Here is a 20,055-nt window from a genome sequence, read left to right on the forward strand (position 1 = left end):
ACGAGAGCCAGAATAATTTGAGTTTAAGTTGATCCCTTCTATGATCTGCTGTTTGTCAGGTGTTTTTTGTTTATTTGTTTGTTTGATTTTGGAGGGAAGTTGTAGTAGAGAAAGCTCTTATTGTCCTGTTCCCAGCACACAAATCCAAATGAGTTTTCCCTGGTGGTTGACCATCATCATCATTGTATTGGTTCATTTGTTTCAATCCTGTCTGAGTCTTTATGACCCCATTTGGCAAAAGTAAGGGTTTGCCATTTCCTTCTCCAGCTCATTTAACAGATGAGGTAACTGAGGAAAATAATATTAAATGACTTGGTCAGGCCACACAGCAAATGTCTGAGCAAATATTTGAACTCAGGTCCTCCTGACTCTAGACCCGGTAGTCTATCCACTGCACCACCTTGCTGCTCAATAGAAATCTAGAACCTTGCAAATGGACTTGTTTTGATTCTAGATTCTAGATTCACTCACTTTTTCATTCAACAACTATTGAATCTGATCGATGAATCAATAAACCAATAAAAGAATGGGCAACATAGCCATTACCAGAGCATCACCGATTTTAAGAATTGGAAGAAACTTTATAGACCGTCTTCTCCAACCTGTATCAGAGCAGAAATCTTTCCTGTAGCAGCCCTGATAACTCATCACTCAGCCTCCTCTAGCAGAGTTTCTGTCAGAAAGAGCTGACACCTTGCCCTTGGGGTTTAGAGGCAGGGATCAACTTAAACTGGGTGTAATTGATTGGCCAACAATAGGTCCTAACCCAAGGCTTAATTTGGTCAGTTCCAAGCTCTAAAGACTTGGGTATAAATAGCAATTGTTTCTGTTTTGGCCAGAAACCCTGAGGGTTTTCCCCTCTCAGGTTATTATTTTCATTATTACTATTATCACATAGTAGTAGTAGCAGTAGTAATAGTAGCAGTGTTAATAGTGGTAGTAGTAGTAAGTAGTAGTAGTAGTAGTAGTGGTGGTGGTGATAGTGGTGGTCATAGTAGTGGTACTAGTAATAGTAGTAGTGATAATAATAGTAGTAGTAAAAAAGGCCATTTCTTGCCTTATTTCTTCCCTTGCTTTAATCAATGAATGGGCATTGCCTCAGTCAAACTCAGAACTGAAAGACCTAACTTTAAAAGGTCAAGGTCTCCCACTGCTTGTGAGGTCATCTCCAGTCGTCCTGATTTATATCTTTTGCCACTGGACCTATACGGTTCTGGAGGAGAAAATGAGGCCAGTGACCTTGCCCAGCCCTCCCTCACTTCAGTCTCATTCACTTGCATGTCATAGTCTCACCTCCTTGATGGGATGGTCCTCTCAATTACGAGGAACACACACAACTAGGAAATCTGCAAGCAGTCCATTTCATCCCACAGAACCGTTCTTGTTAGGAAGGGTTTTGTTTGTTGTTTGTTTGTTCTGTTTGTTTTTCTTTTGCTTTTACTCCTGACATTTCTAAATTTGCTGCTTTGTTATGTCCACCCTCTTCTTCTTGGCTTTGTTCCCTGGCTCCAAGGAGAGCAAATCGAATCCATCTGCCTCATGAAAATAATTGATCCCAGTTAAAATGTCTTCCCTAGGTCTTCTCTTCTTCAATCAAACAAGCCTAGTTCCTTCAACTGACTTTCATAAACTCTCGATTGCAAGCTATTTATAATCCTGATCCTCCTCCAGACACTCTAGATTATCAATGACTTTTTAAAGTGGCAGTGCCTTGAGGATTCTAGATTTAATTTGACAGTGACAATATGTATTTTCATATGCAGAAAATTTACATTTTTATCTCTTTTGAGCTTTGAAAGGATCCTTTGTTTACTTCAGTGAATATCATGATACCTATTTTAAAAATAAGGAAACTGTTTCAGAGACATAAAATGACTCATTCCATGACAAAACTAAAAAACTATCAGAAGCAAGATTTGAATCTAGGTCTTTCCAATTCCAAATGAAGTTTCACTACAGTAAGAGAAGATGTTATGGTAGAACTTTAAAAGGATAGATGACACGCAATAAATGTGACCATGGATCTCCACCTGTAATGAAATTCATTTTAAAGAAAAAAAATAATTAATTAATTCCAAGCCATTATCACTCGAAAACAAATTAACTTTTACTGAACATTTCAGCAAATAAAAGACAGATACTGGAAACAAGATAGATCCTGTTGTTGTGGCGTTGCTAAGCAATTTCTATCTTGTAAAGAAGGAGATCCCATTCCCACAGACATCACTGTTTATTCTCTCTCCCTGGGATTATTATATCTATGGACCGTCTTTAAGGATGTAGCAGCATTCATCTGACCAAAATGAATGGGCCAAGGAAGACTGGTCTAGTATTTATGGGTACCACATGTCTTTTCTTCCATAAAAGATCCCCAAATAAAATACTGTCTCTATCAGGCTATGGCTTTTGTTCCAAGAGATGGTCCTATGGACTCTCATGTTGAGGAATATCTGAAATTTGTGTCAAAGTAAATCAATGGAGCTTTCTCTACATCCTATTCCCAAAGGGACCAATCAGACCACTCCCCCCCCCCCCAAACACACACACTTCATTGGCAAAATGAAGCAATTATTCCATAGATCGTTTGAATACCTGTGCTACCAGTATGGCAAAAGGGCTGAAATGCATCATATGTTCTTTATTTTGTAAGATCACTGTTTGCCTCAGACATCTTATGAGTCTAGATAGATCATAAAATTTTCTTTAGAGCTGGAAGGGATCTTAGTCAATGTACTGAGCTATCTCATCTTATAGTAAGCAAACTGAGACCTTAAGACATTTAATCAGTTACCCAAGATCATGCAAGTTGTAAGGCTCACTTTTCTCATCTGTGAAATGGATCTAAGGCTATCCAAACTATTTATCTCTCAGGCTTATAATGAGATCTAATGAGAGAATCCATATAAAGATTTTTGTAAACCTATAAAGGACTTATAAATGTCTGTTGTGATTATTTTTATTATCACTATTATTACTAACAATAATAATGAAAGCTATTATTAATACATTCATTAATAATAATATTCTCCTGACATTATAAAACCTTTACCTTGAGTTGAGTATGGAATAAGTCATAGCTGAAGGGAAGAGATCTCCTTGTTGTTGTCATCATTGATTTTTGAAAACAATCCAGTTTCTTATCTTTCTCCTGGACCAAAAATACAGAGTTTTAACAATATACTTTCATAGCTTTCTATCACTGTTTTCTGCGCTGAGGTTGTGGCTTTATAAAGTTGCTGATCCCAATCAGGGGCACTTTCACCCCTAGATAGGAGGAGTCATGGTGAAGAATTGTGGTTGTTTCATGTCAGACAAGATGGACAGTTTTACTGTGTGGAAAAAAGTAGGACCACTGGATGTAACTTTCTGGCAGCTGAGCCTTGTCTCTATCCCTGAACCTGGCATAGTGCACCGTGTTCAGTAAGACCAAAATAAGCATTTCTATTGTACCGAAATGAGCCTTATACAGTTAATGAGCCGACTTGCACCATTTGGGGGTTTCACCAAAGTTTGACATCAGGAGTCGGTGTTTGCCTGAGAACTTAGTACTCTTTGTAGAACAGAAGAGGAGAGGGTAGATCTGGATGCGTATGGAGTTGATCTTGTGAGGACCTTAGCAGAGAAGGGCTAAGAAAGAAGGACTAGAGAAATTAAGACTTAGTAGAAAATGGTGCATCACTGTTGGGTTGTCATGGTCTCTGTGATTGGTCCCAAATTCCATCAGACCTGAGGAAGTTGGTATAGACTAGTTTAGTCTAATTATACTACCTCAAAGGTACAATTGCAAAGTCACGTTGGGTAAAGCTTTGTTAATTTTTTTATTCTTTTTATTTTTATTTTCAATATATATATTGTGTGTGTGTGTATTTATATATGGATGATTTTTCACATTCACCCCTACAAAATCCTATGCTCTAATTTTTTTCCTCCCCCACTTGCAGTTGGCAAGTGATCCAATATATGTCACACATGTGCAGTTCCTCTCTCTATATTCACACAAATATCAAGCGGTACAAGATAAAACCTTATTCTGTAGGGCACAACCGTCTGTTGTAATGTCTCCGTACCAATGCTAAAACTCTTGAGTTTTGACAAGCAAAACTAACTGGGCCCAACTCATCTGTGGGAAAAATGGCCCTGTACTGGGGACACCCCAAAGCTAGGATACTACCCACAGAAGATGGGAGTGGAATTAGGTCAGGGAGGAAACCATCTGTCACGGGGCCACTGAAATGGAGAAAACATGCCAGGTGTCTTCCTGGTTTGATGAATTACTTTTGCGAGCTAGTTTCTCTGCTGCCGAAGGAATGAATTCACTATCAAGATACAAAATAACAAAATTCAGATTATACAATTAAAAAACAACACACGAGAAATGTTCTCGTCTTCTGGATTTCAGGGCTCTGGGGCTAAACCCCGTTCTCTCTGACCTAGTTACTGTTAAAAATGCAAAATGCTTTTTCTTCTCCTCTGTTCCTCTGAAATATCTCAGGACAGGCAGAGGCTGGGTCTCCGGAGTGATGCTTTTCATCACGAATGATGTGGAGAATGCTTCCTTTTGGGAGTGTATGTGTGTGTGTGAGCGTGGATGTGTTCAAGCGTGTGTCCGTAGGCTGGAGTGTGTGTGTGTGTGTGTGTGTGTGTGTGTGTGTGTGTGTGTGTGTGTGTGTGTGTTTGTGTGTGTGTGTGTGTTTCAAAGGCAGCCAGATCCTTGGCCCTCTCCGCCTGTTTAAAGCCAGCCCTGTGGGTCAGGAAATGTCCCAGCACACACCAGCCCTGCGGTGGCCTAGTGCTGGGTGGAATTCAGCTCCGGGTAAAGATATGTTACAAATTAAATGTTGCAGGCGGTATGTAAAGCTGCAATAAATAGAAACGGAGTTACATCAAGGATTGAATTAAACCTTCAGTTTCAACTCGGCAGCTGTAATTAAAACTTAGCCCGTAGCAAATCATTCACTGGAGATTAAAGTAGTGTGGGGGAAGCCCAGAATGGGGCTCACCTTGCTTGCTCCAATTTATACGTCTGAGTTACCCAAAGCTAACAGCCCTGCCCCTGAATCCAGCTCCCAATTAAAAACACAGTTTGAAAAAGCTTTAGGAGACCTGAGGGGCCCCTTTTACAGAAGCCTCTCCCCTTCCCCCCTGCCTCAATCTATGAACAAATTAAAAAATATTACCTGGTCCCCTGTTGCTCCTCCAAGCTGACACTGTGTTTTCATTAATACATCATTAGAGTAATGACATTGTGCTGGGGCTGGACTCCAAACACCAGGCTGGGACAAAAACAGGAGGTCCACAGGCTTGGACTTTCCCATTGTTTTAGGGGAAACTGGAAAGCTATGAAGATACTCTGACTCCTACGTCTTGGCTGTTTATATTCCCTATCTATAGCTAGAGTGTTTAGAAGCCTTTTGCTGTTTGTTTGTTGCTTACTTTTAGAAAATAAGTGTTGTCCCACTTCTCTTTGAGCCAGCCCACCTTCCCACTGACCTAAAACTAAAAAGTCCTCCTTGATTGATTGAAAGACTTCCTTTCATATCCAACCCATCTGAAAATACACAAATTGAACTGTTTTTTTTTTTTTCTTTCCCTAGACCATTAATTGTTACCTCATAGATAATAATGGCTTCATTCTGGTGTCTGAAGACTACACACAGGTGAGTGAGAAACTTCTCTCTATTAGCCCCAACCTACAAATTCAGAAGGAGTCTGAATAGAGAAAAGCTAGTAGCAATATCAATTCTTCCAGATAATCATTTGTGTTTAAGAGGTAAATACCAGGTTATAAAGCCTGTTCCCATCCCCCCAAGAGCGGAACTGACTTTTCACAGGGCCCCAAAGGATTTTTTACCTCAGAGTAAGGAGAGTCTGCTCTTAATCCCATTAAAAGTTCAATTTATAGAAAGGACTCTTTGCCACAGGGTTGTCTCTAATACGGAAAAGGCTATTTAACTCAGGATGGATGTTCCTAAAAGCATTTGGGCCACTTTGAAGGAAAATGTCCTTATGACATGTTATCTCCTCGGGGAAGAGGGGGGTGGGAATGACCCGAAGCTCTCCACAATACTTGACTCTGCTTTTTCTGTTTTTTTAACCTGATAACCAAGTCCCAGGATTAACTCCAGCACTCAGCATTCAGGGACACGGGTCCCTAGAGAGATAAGAAAGGCTCTGAGACTGATTGGGCTACTGGTGCCAGGTAGGGAAAAGAGGGACAAGGGGCTGGAACAGCTGTAGACAGAAGGAGATGAGCACCAATATCTTGGGTGTATTTTTTTTTTTAAACTTAAAATGACAGTTGTAATCGGAAGAGTTGTCAACGATAAAGAGACAGAAGCCAAAGTGGACATTTTGGTATGTCAGACTCTTCTTACATTCGGACGGAAGGTTAAATCAGTGTGTCAAAAGTGACAAAAGAAAAGAAGGGTGAAGGACTCTCGATGTGATGGGTAGAACCAGTCTGAAAGATCGAAGATGCATTCTAATCTGGGCCTGATGACTGACTGGCTGCGTGACTTTAGTGAAATCATTATCCTTATGTGGACCTCACTTTTTCCATCTGTAAAATAGGGATAACAATAACATTTCTCTCAGAAGATTATTGTGACATAGTACTAAATGACATCATATTAAAACTCAACATAGATATTAGTTGATCAGATGACGATGATGTCGACAAGATTGATAACCATAATCATAATAGTCAAAACAAATGTTTCTATTGTACCGTTGAGGCTATCAAAGTGCTTAGCATGTCATTGGAGCCTGAAAACAATATGATATAGTAGATTTGATGCATTCTATACTGCTTTACATTATGAGGATATTATATATATATATATATACACATATATATATAATTTTACAAATGAGAAAAATGAAGTTTAGAGAAATGAAATAAATTGTCCAAGTCTTATGAAAGTATCATAAGAGTGATTTGAACTTAGTTCTAATAAATTCTATTATTCTGTAATTCCATCCTTTAATTTTGTTATCCTAAGACAAGTGACTACTTGGAGTGAAAGACATTAGAATACAGAGAAATTATTTCACTTATTCTTTTTCTCCATTCATATTTAGACCACCAGTGTCTGTGAACAGTGAAGAAGTTGCAATGATCTTGATGTTTTTCCTTTGTTGAATACTTTTATTTTCCTGCTGGCTGCTGTTCTCATTAAGTCCTGTCCCCCTACCAGAATCATTTCTGCTATTGGGTTGGGATGCCATTTATTCATATTGCCCCTAAAACCACCATATTCCTTTTTTTTGGTGCCTTTTTTTTTATTTGTTAAAAACCCCAAAGAAACCAATTAAATAAATAATTGGGGGGTAATAAAATGTCCCCACTAACACAATCTAATATTGTGCTTCTTTTTGATGGGCACTGTCTACCTTGGCTCCAGCACATAATACACACAACAATCTGAGTTTTCCAGAATATGTGGAGTCCAAAGGAGACTTAGGTCTCCATCTCTTTTTCAGGCTTTTTTAGGAAGTGAGGTGATCTAGGTGATTATCTTTGACCACAATGGGGAGGGGCGGAATCTAACAATCTATTAAGACCTCAGAAGATCTAGAATTTATATAGAAATTGCTTTTGAATATCAGTCCATATCAACTAACCAACTGCCTTGAACAAGGCTAGAAGAGACTAGAGTACATTTTTTGTCATTATGAATTATGAAACTATACCAAGGAAATAACCAAATGACTGGTGCTAATATCAACAATTACCAAGCTGTAAAAGCTGTGTATAAATACCCCCCCAACCCTCGGTGCCCCAAGGCACACATACACTCCATATTCACCCAAGGCTTCAGTGCTCAATTCACTTGCTTGATCTCCTTGAATAGGGCTGAAACAGGACGTGATACCTCTGCCTGTCTTTTGAGCCTGGACTTGTTTGAGGCTGTCTGACTTCCTGTGCCCCAATTAGGATAATTCTTCTTCATTTAACAACTAGTTCCATTGAAATTGGTGTACTTATGCACATGAAATACCAATGTCCTCCTGGCTTCTCGCGGGCTACACACACCCACATATTTTGGAAAAGCTCCCAAGTTTCCCTCAAGTGAAAAAGGCAATACTCACTATTCAGACAGAGGAATGCTTTTTTTTTTTTTTGAGTTTTCTGGCGAGGTCTGTAAGCATTTCTGCCTGAAAACTCCCAGGTGCATAGTTGAGGTCAACTCAGTTACTTGTAATGGAATTGGGGTTTAGTTAATACAAAACCCATGGAATTTATGTAATTTAGGAATATAATGCATTTTGCCCCCATAAATCTTAAGAATTTTTATTTCTCTTCATCTTTTTTTTTTTTTTTTGTCTTTCCCAGACCCTATCTCTATAATAAGGTGGCAGGAAGGCCAAATCTTGCAGAGGGCAGGAAGCTTCTTTCATGCTTTCTACCTGGATATTAGTAAAATTTTCACCACCCCTCCCCAGTGGAAAGAGTTCTGAATTACAGTTTTAAATTTTTATTGGAGAGCCCAGTTTAAAAAAAAAAATGCACGTGTTCCTGAATTTGCCAAATCCCCACCTGGGCTGAAATGCAGACCTACAAACATATTGTCTCCATGGTAGGCGGTAAACACTGAGCCTTGCATTCGTAGGGAGCGTTCGGTAGCAGCAGGTCAGGTTGGATGATTGTCATAGACAAGTATTGTCTCCTTGAAAGGTCTGTCCTTTATTTACATCTTAAGCCAGAAATACGGAGTAGGGTATTCACCAGAAAGTGGCTGTGAGAAAGAACATGTTCTAAAGTGAGGAAATTCACAGAGCTGATGATACAGATGATTACAGGTCATCCAGGAATTATAAACAATTCATTTTATTGTGTAGAGGAAGCCCTTTCCATAATGTATTTTTACCTTTATGGAGTGCTATGTTATTCACAAGGGAGAATACCTTCCTTAATATGGGTCTCCTCTGCAAGGTAGAGGCCGCCATTGTTACAGCTCCAACATCGGTCCTGCCTGGCTCAGCCCTTCCCTGTGTATTGTGCAAACTTTGACGCTGACTTATAGACTCACTTTTTACTCTCATAACTTAGGATCAGTAAGGAGTTTTTGTATTTTGTAATGTTACGGTAGCCCTGAAACTCTATCTGTTTTGTGGCCAGAACTCCGCTCACCAGTTCCTCAGCCCCTGATGTTGGCTGTGTTTGTTTCTCGGTGCTGTTGGTAGAGTAGTGATCTGTGCTTTTCCTCATGTCTTCTTTCTTGCAGACTGGAAACTTTTTTGGTGAGGTCGAGGGAGCTGTGATGAACAAATTGCTAACAATGGGCTCCTTTAAGAGGTAAGGGTTTTACGGGCCCTGTGCCCCCCGAAAAAAAAGTTTGCCTAAATAAAGTAAAACCAACTGAGGTCACATAAAACAAGCCCAGGTCTGACCCCTTTGGCTGGCTTCGCCTGGTGTGCGTCTTCCATCCAGAGGGCCTCGATGTAACTCGATGCCTCTCGCCTGAGTGCCGGGAGTCTTGGAACCTCAGTCCACAATGAGCTTCCTGTTAGGCGAGCAGTTTATTGGGGGCTGATATTGAAGTCGGGGTCTGCAAGGTGATGCCCATTACATCAATTTGAAGCAAGTCACTGGAGAGAACCAGGAAACAGTTTCACTGGAAGAAAGAAAAAGATTTTTCCCCCCATGATGACATTAAGAAAAAAAAAAAAAAAAAAAAAAGGCAAGGGTCCAAATGACCAAACTCAAAGGAAAAAAAATGGAGGGAATAATATTTTTTTTTCTAAATAATAGGTTTTTTTTTGTTTGTTTGTTTGTTTTTCTATAAATCAATTGACCCTCTTTTTGGAATTCAGCAAATCGTTCCCACAAATGCGTTTCCACAGACACAACAAAGTGATGTCTAATTATGTCTAAGGTACCACACAAATGAAATGACTGCTGGCTTTGGTCGTTAGTTAATTACACATTGCCCTCTCCTCTCCCCCAGTGTCACTTCTCTATCCATCCAGCAACTAGACCGAGCTCCTATTAGCTCCAAAGGTCATGGGAAAACGGAACATCCAAATAATCCATTCCTTTGTAACATCTCACTTCCTTCTCTTCCACCTCCTTTCATTCTACCTCCCAAGAAGAATGGCAACCTTTGAAATGGTGTTTTAATAGGAATAACTGATGTAGTTAAATACATAATAGGAGGAAATATAATGATAGACCTCAAGCTCAAATGGGAGAGCTGAAGCCTGCTGGTTGCCAACAAGCAGTGGTTCTCCATCTTATTACTACCCTGCAGTCAAGCAGTGTCATTAAAGACAGCTAGTGCAATTAATTCTTCCTAATGCCATGGAACCTGAAGCCAATCATCAAGATCAGCTGAGCTATGCACAAAGCATCAAAATTTAAATATGACGATTCAATTTAAAAAATAATAATAATTAGAAGGCCATGGAGAGCAGACTAGATGTTCAGTTACGGGATTTGGCCTTGAAATCTGGCTGGAGAACTGATTTATCAACTACTTTCTGTTTGGATCTTTTAGCAGATAACTCCCAACTCTTGAGAGTTCCCATCTCTGTTTGTTTGTTTGTTTGTTTGTTTTCATCTATAAAAGGTGGGGGATGATCTCTAAGATCCATTTTGGTTCTAAATCTATGACTTTATGATATAAGAATCTGGAGTTTCCAAACCACTCAATACTTTAAAAAATGGAATTTAAGTCCCTTTCAGTCCCAATTCTCTGTGTTAAATGAACAGAAAAGTGGTTAAATTAAAAATGGATTACTATAAGTTATCAGTATTTGGATTGTTTGTTTGATTTTAAATTCTAACTAAACTACTCACCAGTGTGCCATACTGTGGAGATTCTACTTTGGTATGGATTTGTCTACATGACTTTGAAGCTCCTCCTAACTGAAATTCTATAATTCTATCAATAAATGGAAGAGGATAAAAGAACAGACATCCACACATTCTATAAGTATTTCCTAAGGAATTTTAACCAAAGTTGATTAATAACAAAAATGCAGAAGCAGAGGAGACCGAAACCCGCCTTAGAGAACAAAGCAGTGAGCTCCTTGCCAGCTTAAAACATGGAAGCCAACGACAAAACTGGCTTGAACCACTGAGCTTAAATTTGTTCTCTTTGGTACCAGAGGGCAAGAGCAGGAGTAATGAGAGAAAGTTGCAAAAAGGTTTACTTCAGATAAATATCTAGAAGAGCTTCTTAACAATTAGAGATGTTCTAAGGTGGAAGGAAGATGAGGATGATGATAATCATGATAACTAAGATGAGGCACATAGTGCTTACTATGTGCCATGTACTGTGATTTACAAATATGATCTCCTTTGATCCTCACAACAGCTCTGGGAAATAAATACTATTATCATTTCATTGAACAGATGAGAAAGCTAAAGCAAACAGTAAAGGGAGTCATCTAGAGTTACAGAGCTAGTAATCATCTGAGTGTGGATAGGTCAAAATAGATGATGACTTCTAAGTCCCCTTTCAACTTTCACACTTTGAGATTTTGTCTTCTTGACGTCAGATTGTCTCCACATTGGAAGGTAGTCCAGAGATCTGAATGAATTTATAATTACTTCTCAGGGCACGGATAATTTTAGTCTACCTTGAAATTCATAGGTAGCATCCTAGAGGGAGATAGAGTTTGGACTTTGGAGTTAGGAGATCTAGATTCAAATTCTGCCTCTGATACTTTCTACCTGTGTATCTGTAGGGAAGACATTTAATATTAATTAATATTAATAATGATCTCACAGCATCTCCCTAAAGTTCATTTCTAAATGTTTGACTCTTACCATTTAGGACGACATCTTCAAGCTGAGGACATAAGAGACTCCTCAGATAGCTTTTACAGCACAATAAACTATCATCCATTTGCTTGTCAAAAATCCTACTCTCTACTCAGAGATTGAGAGGGATAATTATTTTATTCAGGCCACTCCCATTTCTGAAGTGCTGAAAGAATGCATAGATATAATTGGGATCTCAGATTTTATTGGTGAAATCTCTCTGGTGAGCATTTTTTTTCCCTCTCAGAGGAGATCAAGAGTCTCGTTGCAAGTCATAGTATGAAAGAGTTGTCTGGAGTATGGAGAGGTTCAATGAATTGCCTGAATAGGGTCTTCAACTCATGTCTTTCAGGCTCCTAGGCCAAGTTGTTTCTCCATTGTACCACAGTAATAATAATAATAATAAAAATAAATAAATATAAAACTTGATACTTATGTGGTACTCTAAAGATATCAAAGCACTTTTCCTAGATCGTCACATAAAACTGGATAGATGGGACTTTTGCTATAATGATATCTATTTTACAAATGAGGAAACTGGGGACCAGGAAGGTTAAGACCCAGAGCAGCAAAACTAGGAAATGTCTGAAGTGTAATTTGAATAAAATCTTTTTTCTAAGTACAGTGTATTCCCGAAGCCAAACTGCCTTTATCCATGTTGTTAAATCCATCCTACAATTCTTAGTGATGGAAAATCTGAACCAAGGAAAAAGCACTGTGTAGATTTTGTGAGTCTAACTATAGTTAGCCTGAAAGAATAGATTGTATTAGAACAGAATTCAAAAAGAAGCCTGCCATCCCAAATCACTATCCCTGGGCATTTTCCTTCTTTTTTTGTCTTTCCTGATCACCTGGGGAACTGGATGGTGGGAACTGTTTCTGTAAACATTCATTCATTCATCCCCCCCAAAAAATATCTATGTTTCCCCTACCCATCCATGCTTTCAGAAATAGGTTAGCAAAGGGAAAGGCTTCCTGCAACTGCATCTAATATAACACAAATTTATTAATTATTAATTACATTTGCATTTGAGATCATCGAAACTAGATAATAATCCTACATTAGTCAACTACTGATGATGATAGCATAGTAACATCCTCATGCTAAGTTGTTCAAGGGAAAAATGAAAAAATCCGATCAAATCACTCACAATTTTTGTAGATTTGAACACACATTTTCACATTCATGTTTAGTAAAGTCAACAAGCCTTTCTTAAAGGACTTACTATTTGCCAATCATTGAAAATTAAACCAAATACAAAAACAATCTGGGATCCAAGGAAGTTCACATCCTAATGTGGATGACAATCTACAAACAACTATGTACAAGCATATCATATATAGAATAAATTGGACACATACTCAGAGGGAAGGCGTTAGCATTAAGTGGGTCCAGGAAAGTCAGGAGGCAAAGATGAGCTGGGAGATCATTCCATACCAAGAAAAAAGCCAGAAAATAATGTCTTAAAAAGGTGAGAGTTGCAATGTCAAGAACAACGAATGGCAAGGAGGCATTGGACAAAGAGTAAATAGTAGGGCAGAAGTCTAAGAAGCCTGGAAATAAAGGGGTTGGAAGCCAAATAGAAGATATGATATTTGATTAGAGTCACTAGGTGTCCCCAAGGCTGCTTTGCCTCTCTTGTGAATAAGCATCAATGTCTATTATTTCTCAACTTCCTGGTGTTCTTGTGAGGCCTTAAAGTGAAGCATATGTGGTCAAAATGACCACATAATTCATATAGAGTTCACCTCAAATAGACTTGATTATTGTACGTCCATGAGGATTTGGTCAGTTTTGCTTAATTACCACTGTGGGAAAGACTGAGTTTCAGAATATAAGGATAAAAAGTTAAACAGAAGAAAAAGGAGAAAAAGAAAAGAAGAAAAAGATGGAGAAGAATATGATATTGACAAAAATGAATATGAAGAAGGTGAAGAGAGGATATACCTAGGGGAAAATGCATATTTGATAAATGAAATGTATTTTTGATATATAAAATATAAATTACTATTTGAAATGTTAAGTGATATGTTAAATCCTTAAAAGAACACAGAACCAAAACATGAATAGATATCAGAAAGGAATTATTAATGAAAAGTTCCCTGCGTGGAGAAGAAAGGCTTCCATAAGGAAATTTTGACAATGGTCGCCCAGCTGGCTGAGATATGTTGAAAATACAAGATCTTGCTTTCTTTTCTGTTTCTCTATACGTGAGCCTCCAACTCTGATAAGGAGCAGAAGTTTGTCAGATCTCCTCTCACTCAGATTCAACTCTATTAATAGGATTATATCTTATAAAAGTCCTTGATAGCTGTGAGATTGACCTATGATCTTCTGATTATAGATGTCAAGACACTGCCAAGAATGTATTGCCCACTCTAATGGAGTTTAACCTAAAAACTACTCTAGAAATGAAAGTGATATCCCCCCATAATGCTTCAGAAACTTGATTATGGATGAGGTTGTACTTAAGGCTTCAAACACTACAACTTGAAAAGCTCCTTGATGATATCCTTGAACACTCCAAAGGTATAGCCTTGATGAACCACACAATTTTTAAAATGGGAGGATATAAATCACATAGGCTATTGTATTGTTGGATTCATATTCCCTAGAATTATTCCCCTGGCTTATCTATATAAGATGGGCCACTGTAGATAAGGAACTGGGCTCAGAATGGAAGAGAATAACAGGATGAATTTCATACGGAAAATTACCCAGGGATATCAACAATCCCACAGGCCTCTTTAACATTGTCTGAGAGTTTGTTTTGGTCTGTATATGTCCATCAATGTAGGGAATTCCCTGTGAGAAAACTCCCTTTCCATTAGAGCTCTTCAAGACTTCTGCAATTAATAAGCACAGATAGTTGTCGAGGTCACTGCAGCCAACCAAGAATCTAGTTGATCCTGACTCCAAAGCCAGTTCTCTGTTAGATCCACTACCTCTCACTTCCAGACAGAGACAGAGGGACACAAAGAAGAAGGGAGAGAAGGAAGAAGAGATACAGAGAGACAGAACATTTTTGTACCAGTATTCTTCCTCTGATAATCTACAGTGGAAAATCTTGGAATGTCCTAATCTTCAAAGGATCCAAATTCTAGGTGGCCCAAAGTGGGGGAGGAAGCAGTGCTTTGTAAGCAGAAGCAATTGCACATGCTTACATGTCTAATTTTTTGCACATTGTATCAGAAACCGAAACCATCCAATTTAATTAAAAATATTCATTAATCTTTTGCTGTAAGTCAGGTACCATGGCAGACAATGAGGCTACAGAAACAAAATCAGAACATTCTCTGCCCCCCAAAATCTTGACTTTTTATCTTATTGTGTTGGGAAATGTATGTTTAGAAGACGAGACAGTTCAACAGTCACACACAGACACATACAATATGAAGAAATTTTGACTTAAGAGGAAGACAATTTCATTTGTGCTTGGTCAGTTCTAAAATTGTGGGTGATTGGCAGGACACTGACAACAAGTATGCAAAGTGAGAAGGATGTGGGTGGGTTGGGACCCATCCAAAGGAGAAAATCCTCATCTAGATGAGCTTATGGATCCCTTCTAAAAAAGAGGCAGAGCCTGTTAGCAGGAAGCTTGCTCCCTGAGTCAGCTTTCTTCATCTGTTAAATAAGGATACTAACAGTAGAATATATCACCTCCCAAAATTTCTGGGAGGAAAGTGTTTTTTTTTTAAACCTAAATCATCATCTGATGGTAGATGACTGCTATTGATGGCGGTGCCATTTTTATGATTATGATTATTTTAATTGTAGTTGTCACTTAGACAGCACTTTTTCATTCATTTTTTAATTTATTCATTCACTCATTCATTTGTGTATCTAATTACACTTTAGGGTCAAATACTTCATGCTATGGAAACCTGGGCTCTAGCTTGCTGAGAAGCTGGCTGCCTCACCCCTGATTTGAATTGGTTTTGAATTACCTTCCCTCCCTTGGCTTGTCTGCATTTCTGTTTCTCATTGTGGGATCAAATAGCTCGAACTGGTCCCTTTTCAGATGACCACCACTGGGGGCTGGAGAGTGAGGCAAGGGGCCGCTGTTTATGTGGGATTGGTCCTATCAGGAGGTGACCCCACGAAAACTCATCGAATTTTTGACGCAGTATGAAAATGATTCGCAAGTGATTCACGAACGGTCACCCAGTTTCTAAGCATCATCAGGTGGGGCTTTCAGGTAGCCAAGCCTATTCTCCTCCTCCAAGTGCCCACAGACCTGAGCAATCTGCTTTGGCATTCACTGATTGAGTTGGTTTGTCTTGGTGGAATTCCCCCTTTTCTCCCTTCCCCCCCACCTTTTCCATCTGAATCTTGTCAGGTTTCTAAAAGTTGTCACTTTCGGACAGAACGTTTTTGAAAATATGAAGTCTAAATGCAATTAAGGATCAGGACCTCCCTCCCCCTATTATCTTTCCTTGGTCTCCCCCAGAGGAAACAAACACGCCTGCTTTTATGTCAGTAGACTTGCATTTCAAGTCTCTAGCAATTACATATTATTTTAGAGAAATGCTCTGGAAACAGTGTCGAGAGGGTGTTAACGGAAAAGTCTGTTTTGTTTGGACAGCTTCTTTCCTTTAATGCTGAACTTTCCACCAATTTTTAATACTCCACCACTCATTTACTGATTGTAATGGCCTTCTTGGCTTCCTATTGGCCTGATAATTTCCCTAGAAATCCGCATTGTTGAAGAGTAACGCTGAGGGGAATGAGAAGGCAGATTGATTTGGACAAGTGTTTTCCCTAGGCCAGGTCCTCTGGTAGGAAGGGGTTTACAAGTTGCAGGTGGACCTCTCCTTAAGTAAAGCAGATGACCAATCCAAATTTCTAAAGCTTTTCATATTAAAATAAAATAAAATAAAATAACCTAGCAATTTCTCTTACATGTAGAGTATAGGTATGCATTTTATTCCCAAGTATAGTCTTACTTAATGGCCAGTGCCCCAACTCTGGCTATATGGAAGTGATCCAATTAAGGAGTGACCCCACCCCAAAAAAGAAAGAAAAGTCTGGCTTAGTATGTCTACACCAACAGTTAACTCTGGAAGAATCTTCCTATTTTGAAGATCTACCTAGATGTAAATGACATAGGCTATTGTATTGTTGGATTCATATTCCATAGAATTATTCCCCTGGCTTATCTATATAAGATGGGCCACTGTAGATAAGGAACTGGGCTCAGAATGGAAGAGAATAACAGGATGAATTTCATACGGAAAATTACCCAGGGATATCAACAATCCCACAGGCCTCTTTAACATTGTCTGAGAGTTTGTTTTGGTCTGTATATGTCCATCAATGTAGGGAATTCCCTGTGAGAAAACTCCCTTTCCATTAGAGCTCTTCAAGACTTCTGCAATTAATAAGCACAGATAGTTGTCGAGGTCACTGCAGCCAACCAAGAATCTAGTTGATCCTGACTCCAAAGCCAGTTCTCTGTTAGATCCACTACCTCTCACTTCCAGACAGAGACAGAGGGACACAAAGAAGAAGTGAGAGAAGGAAGAAGAGATACAGAGAGACAGAACATTTTTGTACCAGTATTCTTCCTCTGATAATCTACAGTGGAAAATCTTGGAATGTCATAATCTTCAAAGGATCCAAATTCTAGATGGCCCAAAGTGGGGGAGGAAGCAGTGCTTTGTAAGAAGAAGCAATTGCACATGCTTACATGTCTAATTTTTTGCAAATTGTATCAGAAACCGAAACCATCCAATTTAATTAAAAATATTCATTAATCTTTTGCTATAAGTCAGGTACCATGGCAGACAATGAGGCTACAGAGACAAAATCAGAACATTCTCTGCCCCCAGAAATCTCAACTCTTCATCTTATTGTGTTGGGAAATGTATGTTCAGAAGATGAGACAGTTCAACAAGTCACACACACACACACACACACACACACACACACACACACTATGAAGAAATTTTGACTTTAAGAGGAAGACAACTTCATTTGTCTTTGGTCAATTCTAAAATTGTGAGTGATTGGCAGGACACTGACAACAAGTATGCAAAGTGAGAAGGATGTGGGTGGGTTGGGATCCATCCAAAGGAGAAAATCCTCATCTAGATGAGCTTATGGATCCCTTCTAAAAAAGAGGCAGAGCCTGTTAGCAGGAAGCTTGCTCCCTGAATCAGCTTTCTTCATCTGTTAAATAAGGATACTAACAGTAGAATATATCACCTCCCAAAATTTCTGGGAGGAAAGTGTTTTTTTTTTAAACCTAAATCATCATCTGATGGTAGATGACTGCTATTGATGGCGGTGCCATTTTTATGATTATGATTATTTTAATTGTAGTTGTCACTTAGACAGCACTTTTTCATTCATTTTTTAATTTATTCATTCACTCATTCATTTGTGTATCTAATTACACTTTAGGGTCAAATACTTCATGCTATGGAAACCTGGGCTCTAGCTTGCTGAGAAGCTGGCTGCCTCACCCCTGATTTGAATTGGTTTTGAATTACCTTCCCTCCCTTGGCTTGTCTGCATTTCTGTTTCTCATTGTGGGATCAAATAGCTCGAACTGGTCCCTTTTCAGATGACCACCACTGGGGGCTGGAGAGTGAGGCAAGGGGCCGCTGTTTATGTGGGATTGGTCCTATCAGGAGGTGACCCCACGAAAACTCATCGAATTTTTGACGCAGTATGAAAATGATTCGCAAGTGATTCACGAACGGTCACCCAGTTTCTAAACATCATCAGGTGGGGCTTTCAGGTAGCCAAGCCTATTCTCCTCCTCCAAGTGCCCACAGACCTGAGCAATCTGCTTTGGCATTCACTGATTGAGTTGGTTTGTCTTGGTGGAATTCCCCCTTTTCTCCCTTCCCCCCCACCTTTTCCATCTGAATCTTGTCAGGTTTCTAAAAGTTGTCACTTTCGGACAGAACGTTTTTGAAAATATGAAGTCTAAATGCAATTAAGGATCAGGACCTCCCTCCCCCTATTATCTTTCCTTGGTCTCCCCCAGAGGAAACAAACACGCCTGCTTTTATGTCAGTAGACTTGCATTTCAAGTCTCTAGCAATTACATATTATTTTAGAGAAATGCTCTGGAAACAGTGTCGAGAGGGTGTTAACGGAAAAGTCTGTTTTGTTTGGACAGCTTCTTTCCTTTAATGCTGAACTTTCCACCAATTTTTAATACTCCACCACTCATTTACTGATTGTAATGGCCTTCTTGGCTTCCTATTGGCCTGATAATTTCCCTAGAAATCCGCATTGTTGAAGAGTAACGCTGAGGGGAATGAGAAGGCAGATTGATTTGGACAAGTGTTTTCCCTAGGCCAGGTCCTCTGGTAGGAAGGGGTTTACAAGTTGCAGGTGGACCTCTCCTTAAGTAAAGCAGATGACCAATCCAAATTTACTAAAGCTTTTCGTATTAAAATAAAATAAAATAAAATAACCTAGCAATTTCTCTTACATGTAGAGTATAGGTATGCATTTTATTCACAAGTATATGGCTTGTGGCTCCAACTCTGGCTATATGGAAGTGATCCAATTAAGGAGTGACCCCACCCCAAAAAAGAAAGAAAAGTCTGGCTTAGTATGTCTACACCAACAGTTAACTCTGGAAGAATCTTCCTATTTTGAAGATCTACCTAGATGTAAATGAAAGTGTTTTCTAAAGGCATATAAGCACCCAAGGTAATGTTTCCTTGGTATAGGAAAGCATTTATATAAGATCATAGAATATTGGGCATGAAAGGATCAAAATAACATCTTATCTGAAAATTTCAGTTTTAAGATTAAGAAGCAAAGAAGCAAAGGGATCAATCAGCCCAATATCCTACAACTAGAAAGTAGCAAACACAGAATTAGAATTTAGGCCCTTTGATTTCAGACTCAGGTTTAATTTGTTTCCTTACTTCTCCCCTTCTTCCAAACCCCCAATTCCTATGTCTTTTTCTGCTTTCTCCTTTGTCATATCCCTTTCCCTTGTCTCCCATTCTTCTTTCTGCTCCCAGCTCTCTAGTTCACCGTCCCTGCCTTTGCCCCTCTTTCCCTCTACTGCCTTCCTCCTCCACACTTTCTACCCAGATCCCTTTTTCTCTTTTTTTTTCAGACAATTCTTTCATTCTCTTCTCTGCCTTCACTTGCCTTCCCAGGTCCTATAGTGTCTTGTTTATGCTACAGAAGCTTTTACATTCAGCCTTAATGACTGGGAGTGTCAAATAATGCTTATGCTGTTTTAAAATGAAGTCACAGTACTAGAGTTGTCCATTGGAGACAAGGATTAAAGAAATTGCAGCTTCCC

The 20,055-nt window shown here is 39.0% G+C and overlaps 1 protein-coding gene across 2 annotated transcripts in view; it reads left to right on the top strand.

Annotated features, from left to right (window-relative positions):
* Positions 1-20,055, top strand: part of CACNA2D3 (calcium voltage-gated channel auxiliary subunit alpha2delta 3) — a 1,005,807-nt gene that overhangs the window by 926,265 nt on the left and 59,487 nt on the right. For both annotated transcript variants that reach the window (XM_051978988.1, XM_051978997.1), the window contains 2 exons: positions 5,595-5,657; positions 9,228-9,298. In XM_051978988.1, the coding sequence (XP_051834948.1) occupies positions 5,595-5,657; positions 9,228-9,298 (134 nt within the window). The remainder of the gene's footprint in view (positions 1-5,594; positions 5,658-9,227; positions 9,299-20,055) is intronic.

The sequence above is a fragment of the Antechinus flavipes genome, chromosome 1 (assembly GCF_016432865.1).
Source record: "Antechinus flavipes isolate AdamAnt ecotype Samford, QLD, Australia chromosome 1, AdamAnt_v2, whole genome shotgun sequence".
NCBI lineage: Eukaryota > Metazoa > Chordata > Mammalia > Dasyuromorphia > Dasyuridae > Antechinus > Antechinus flavipes.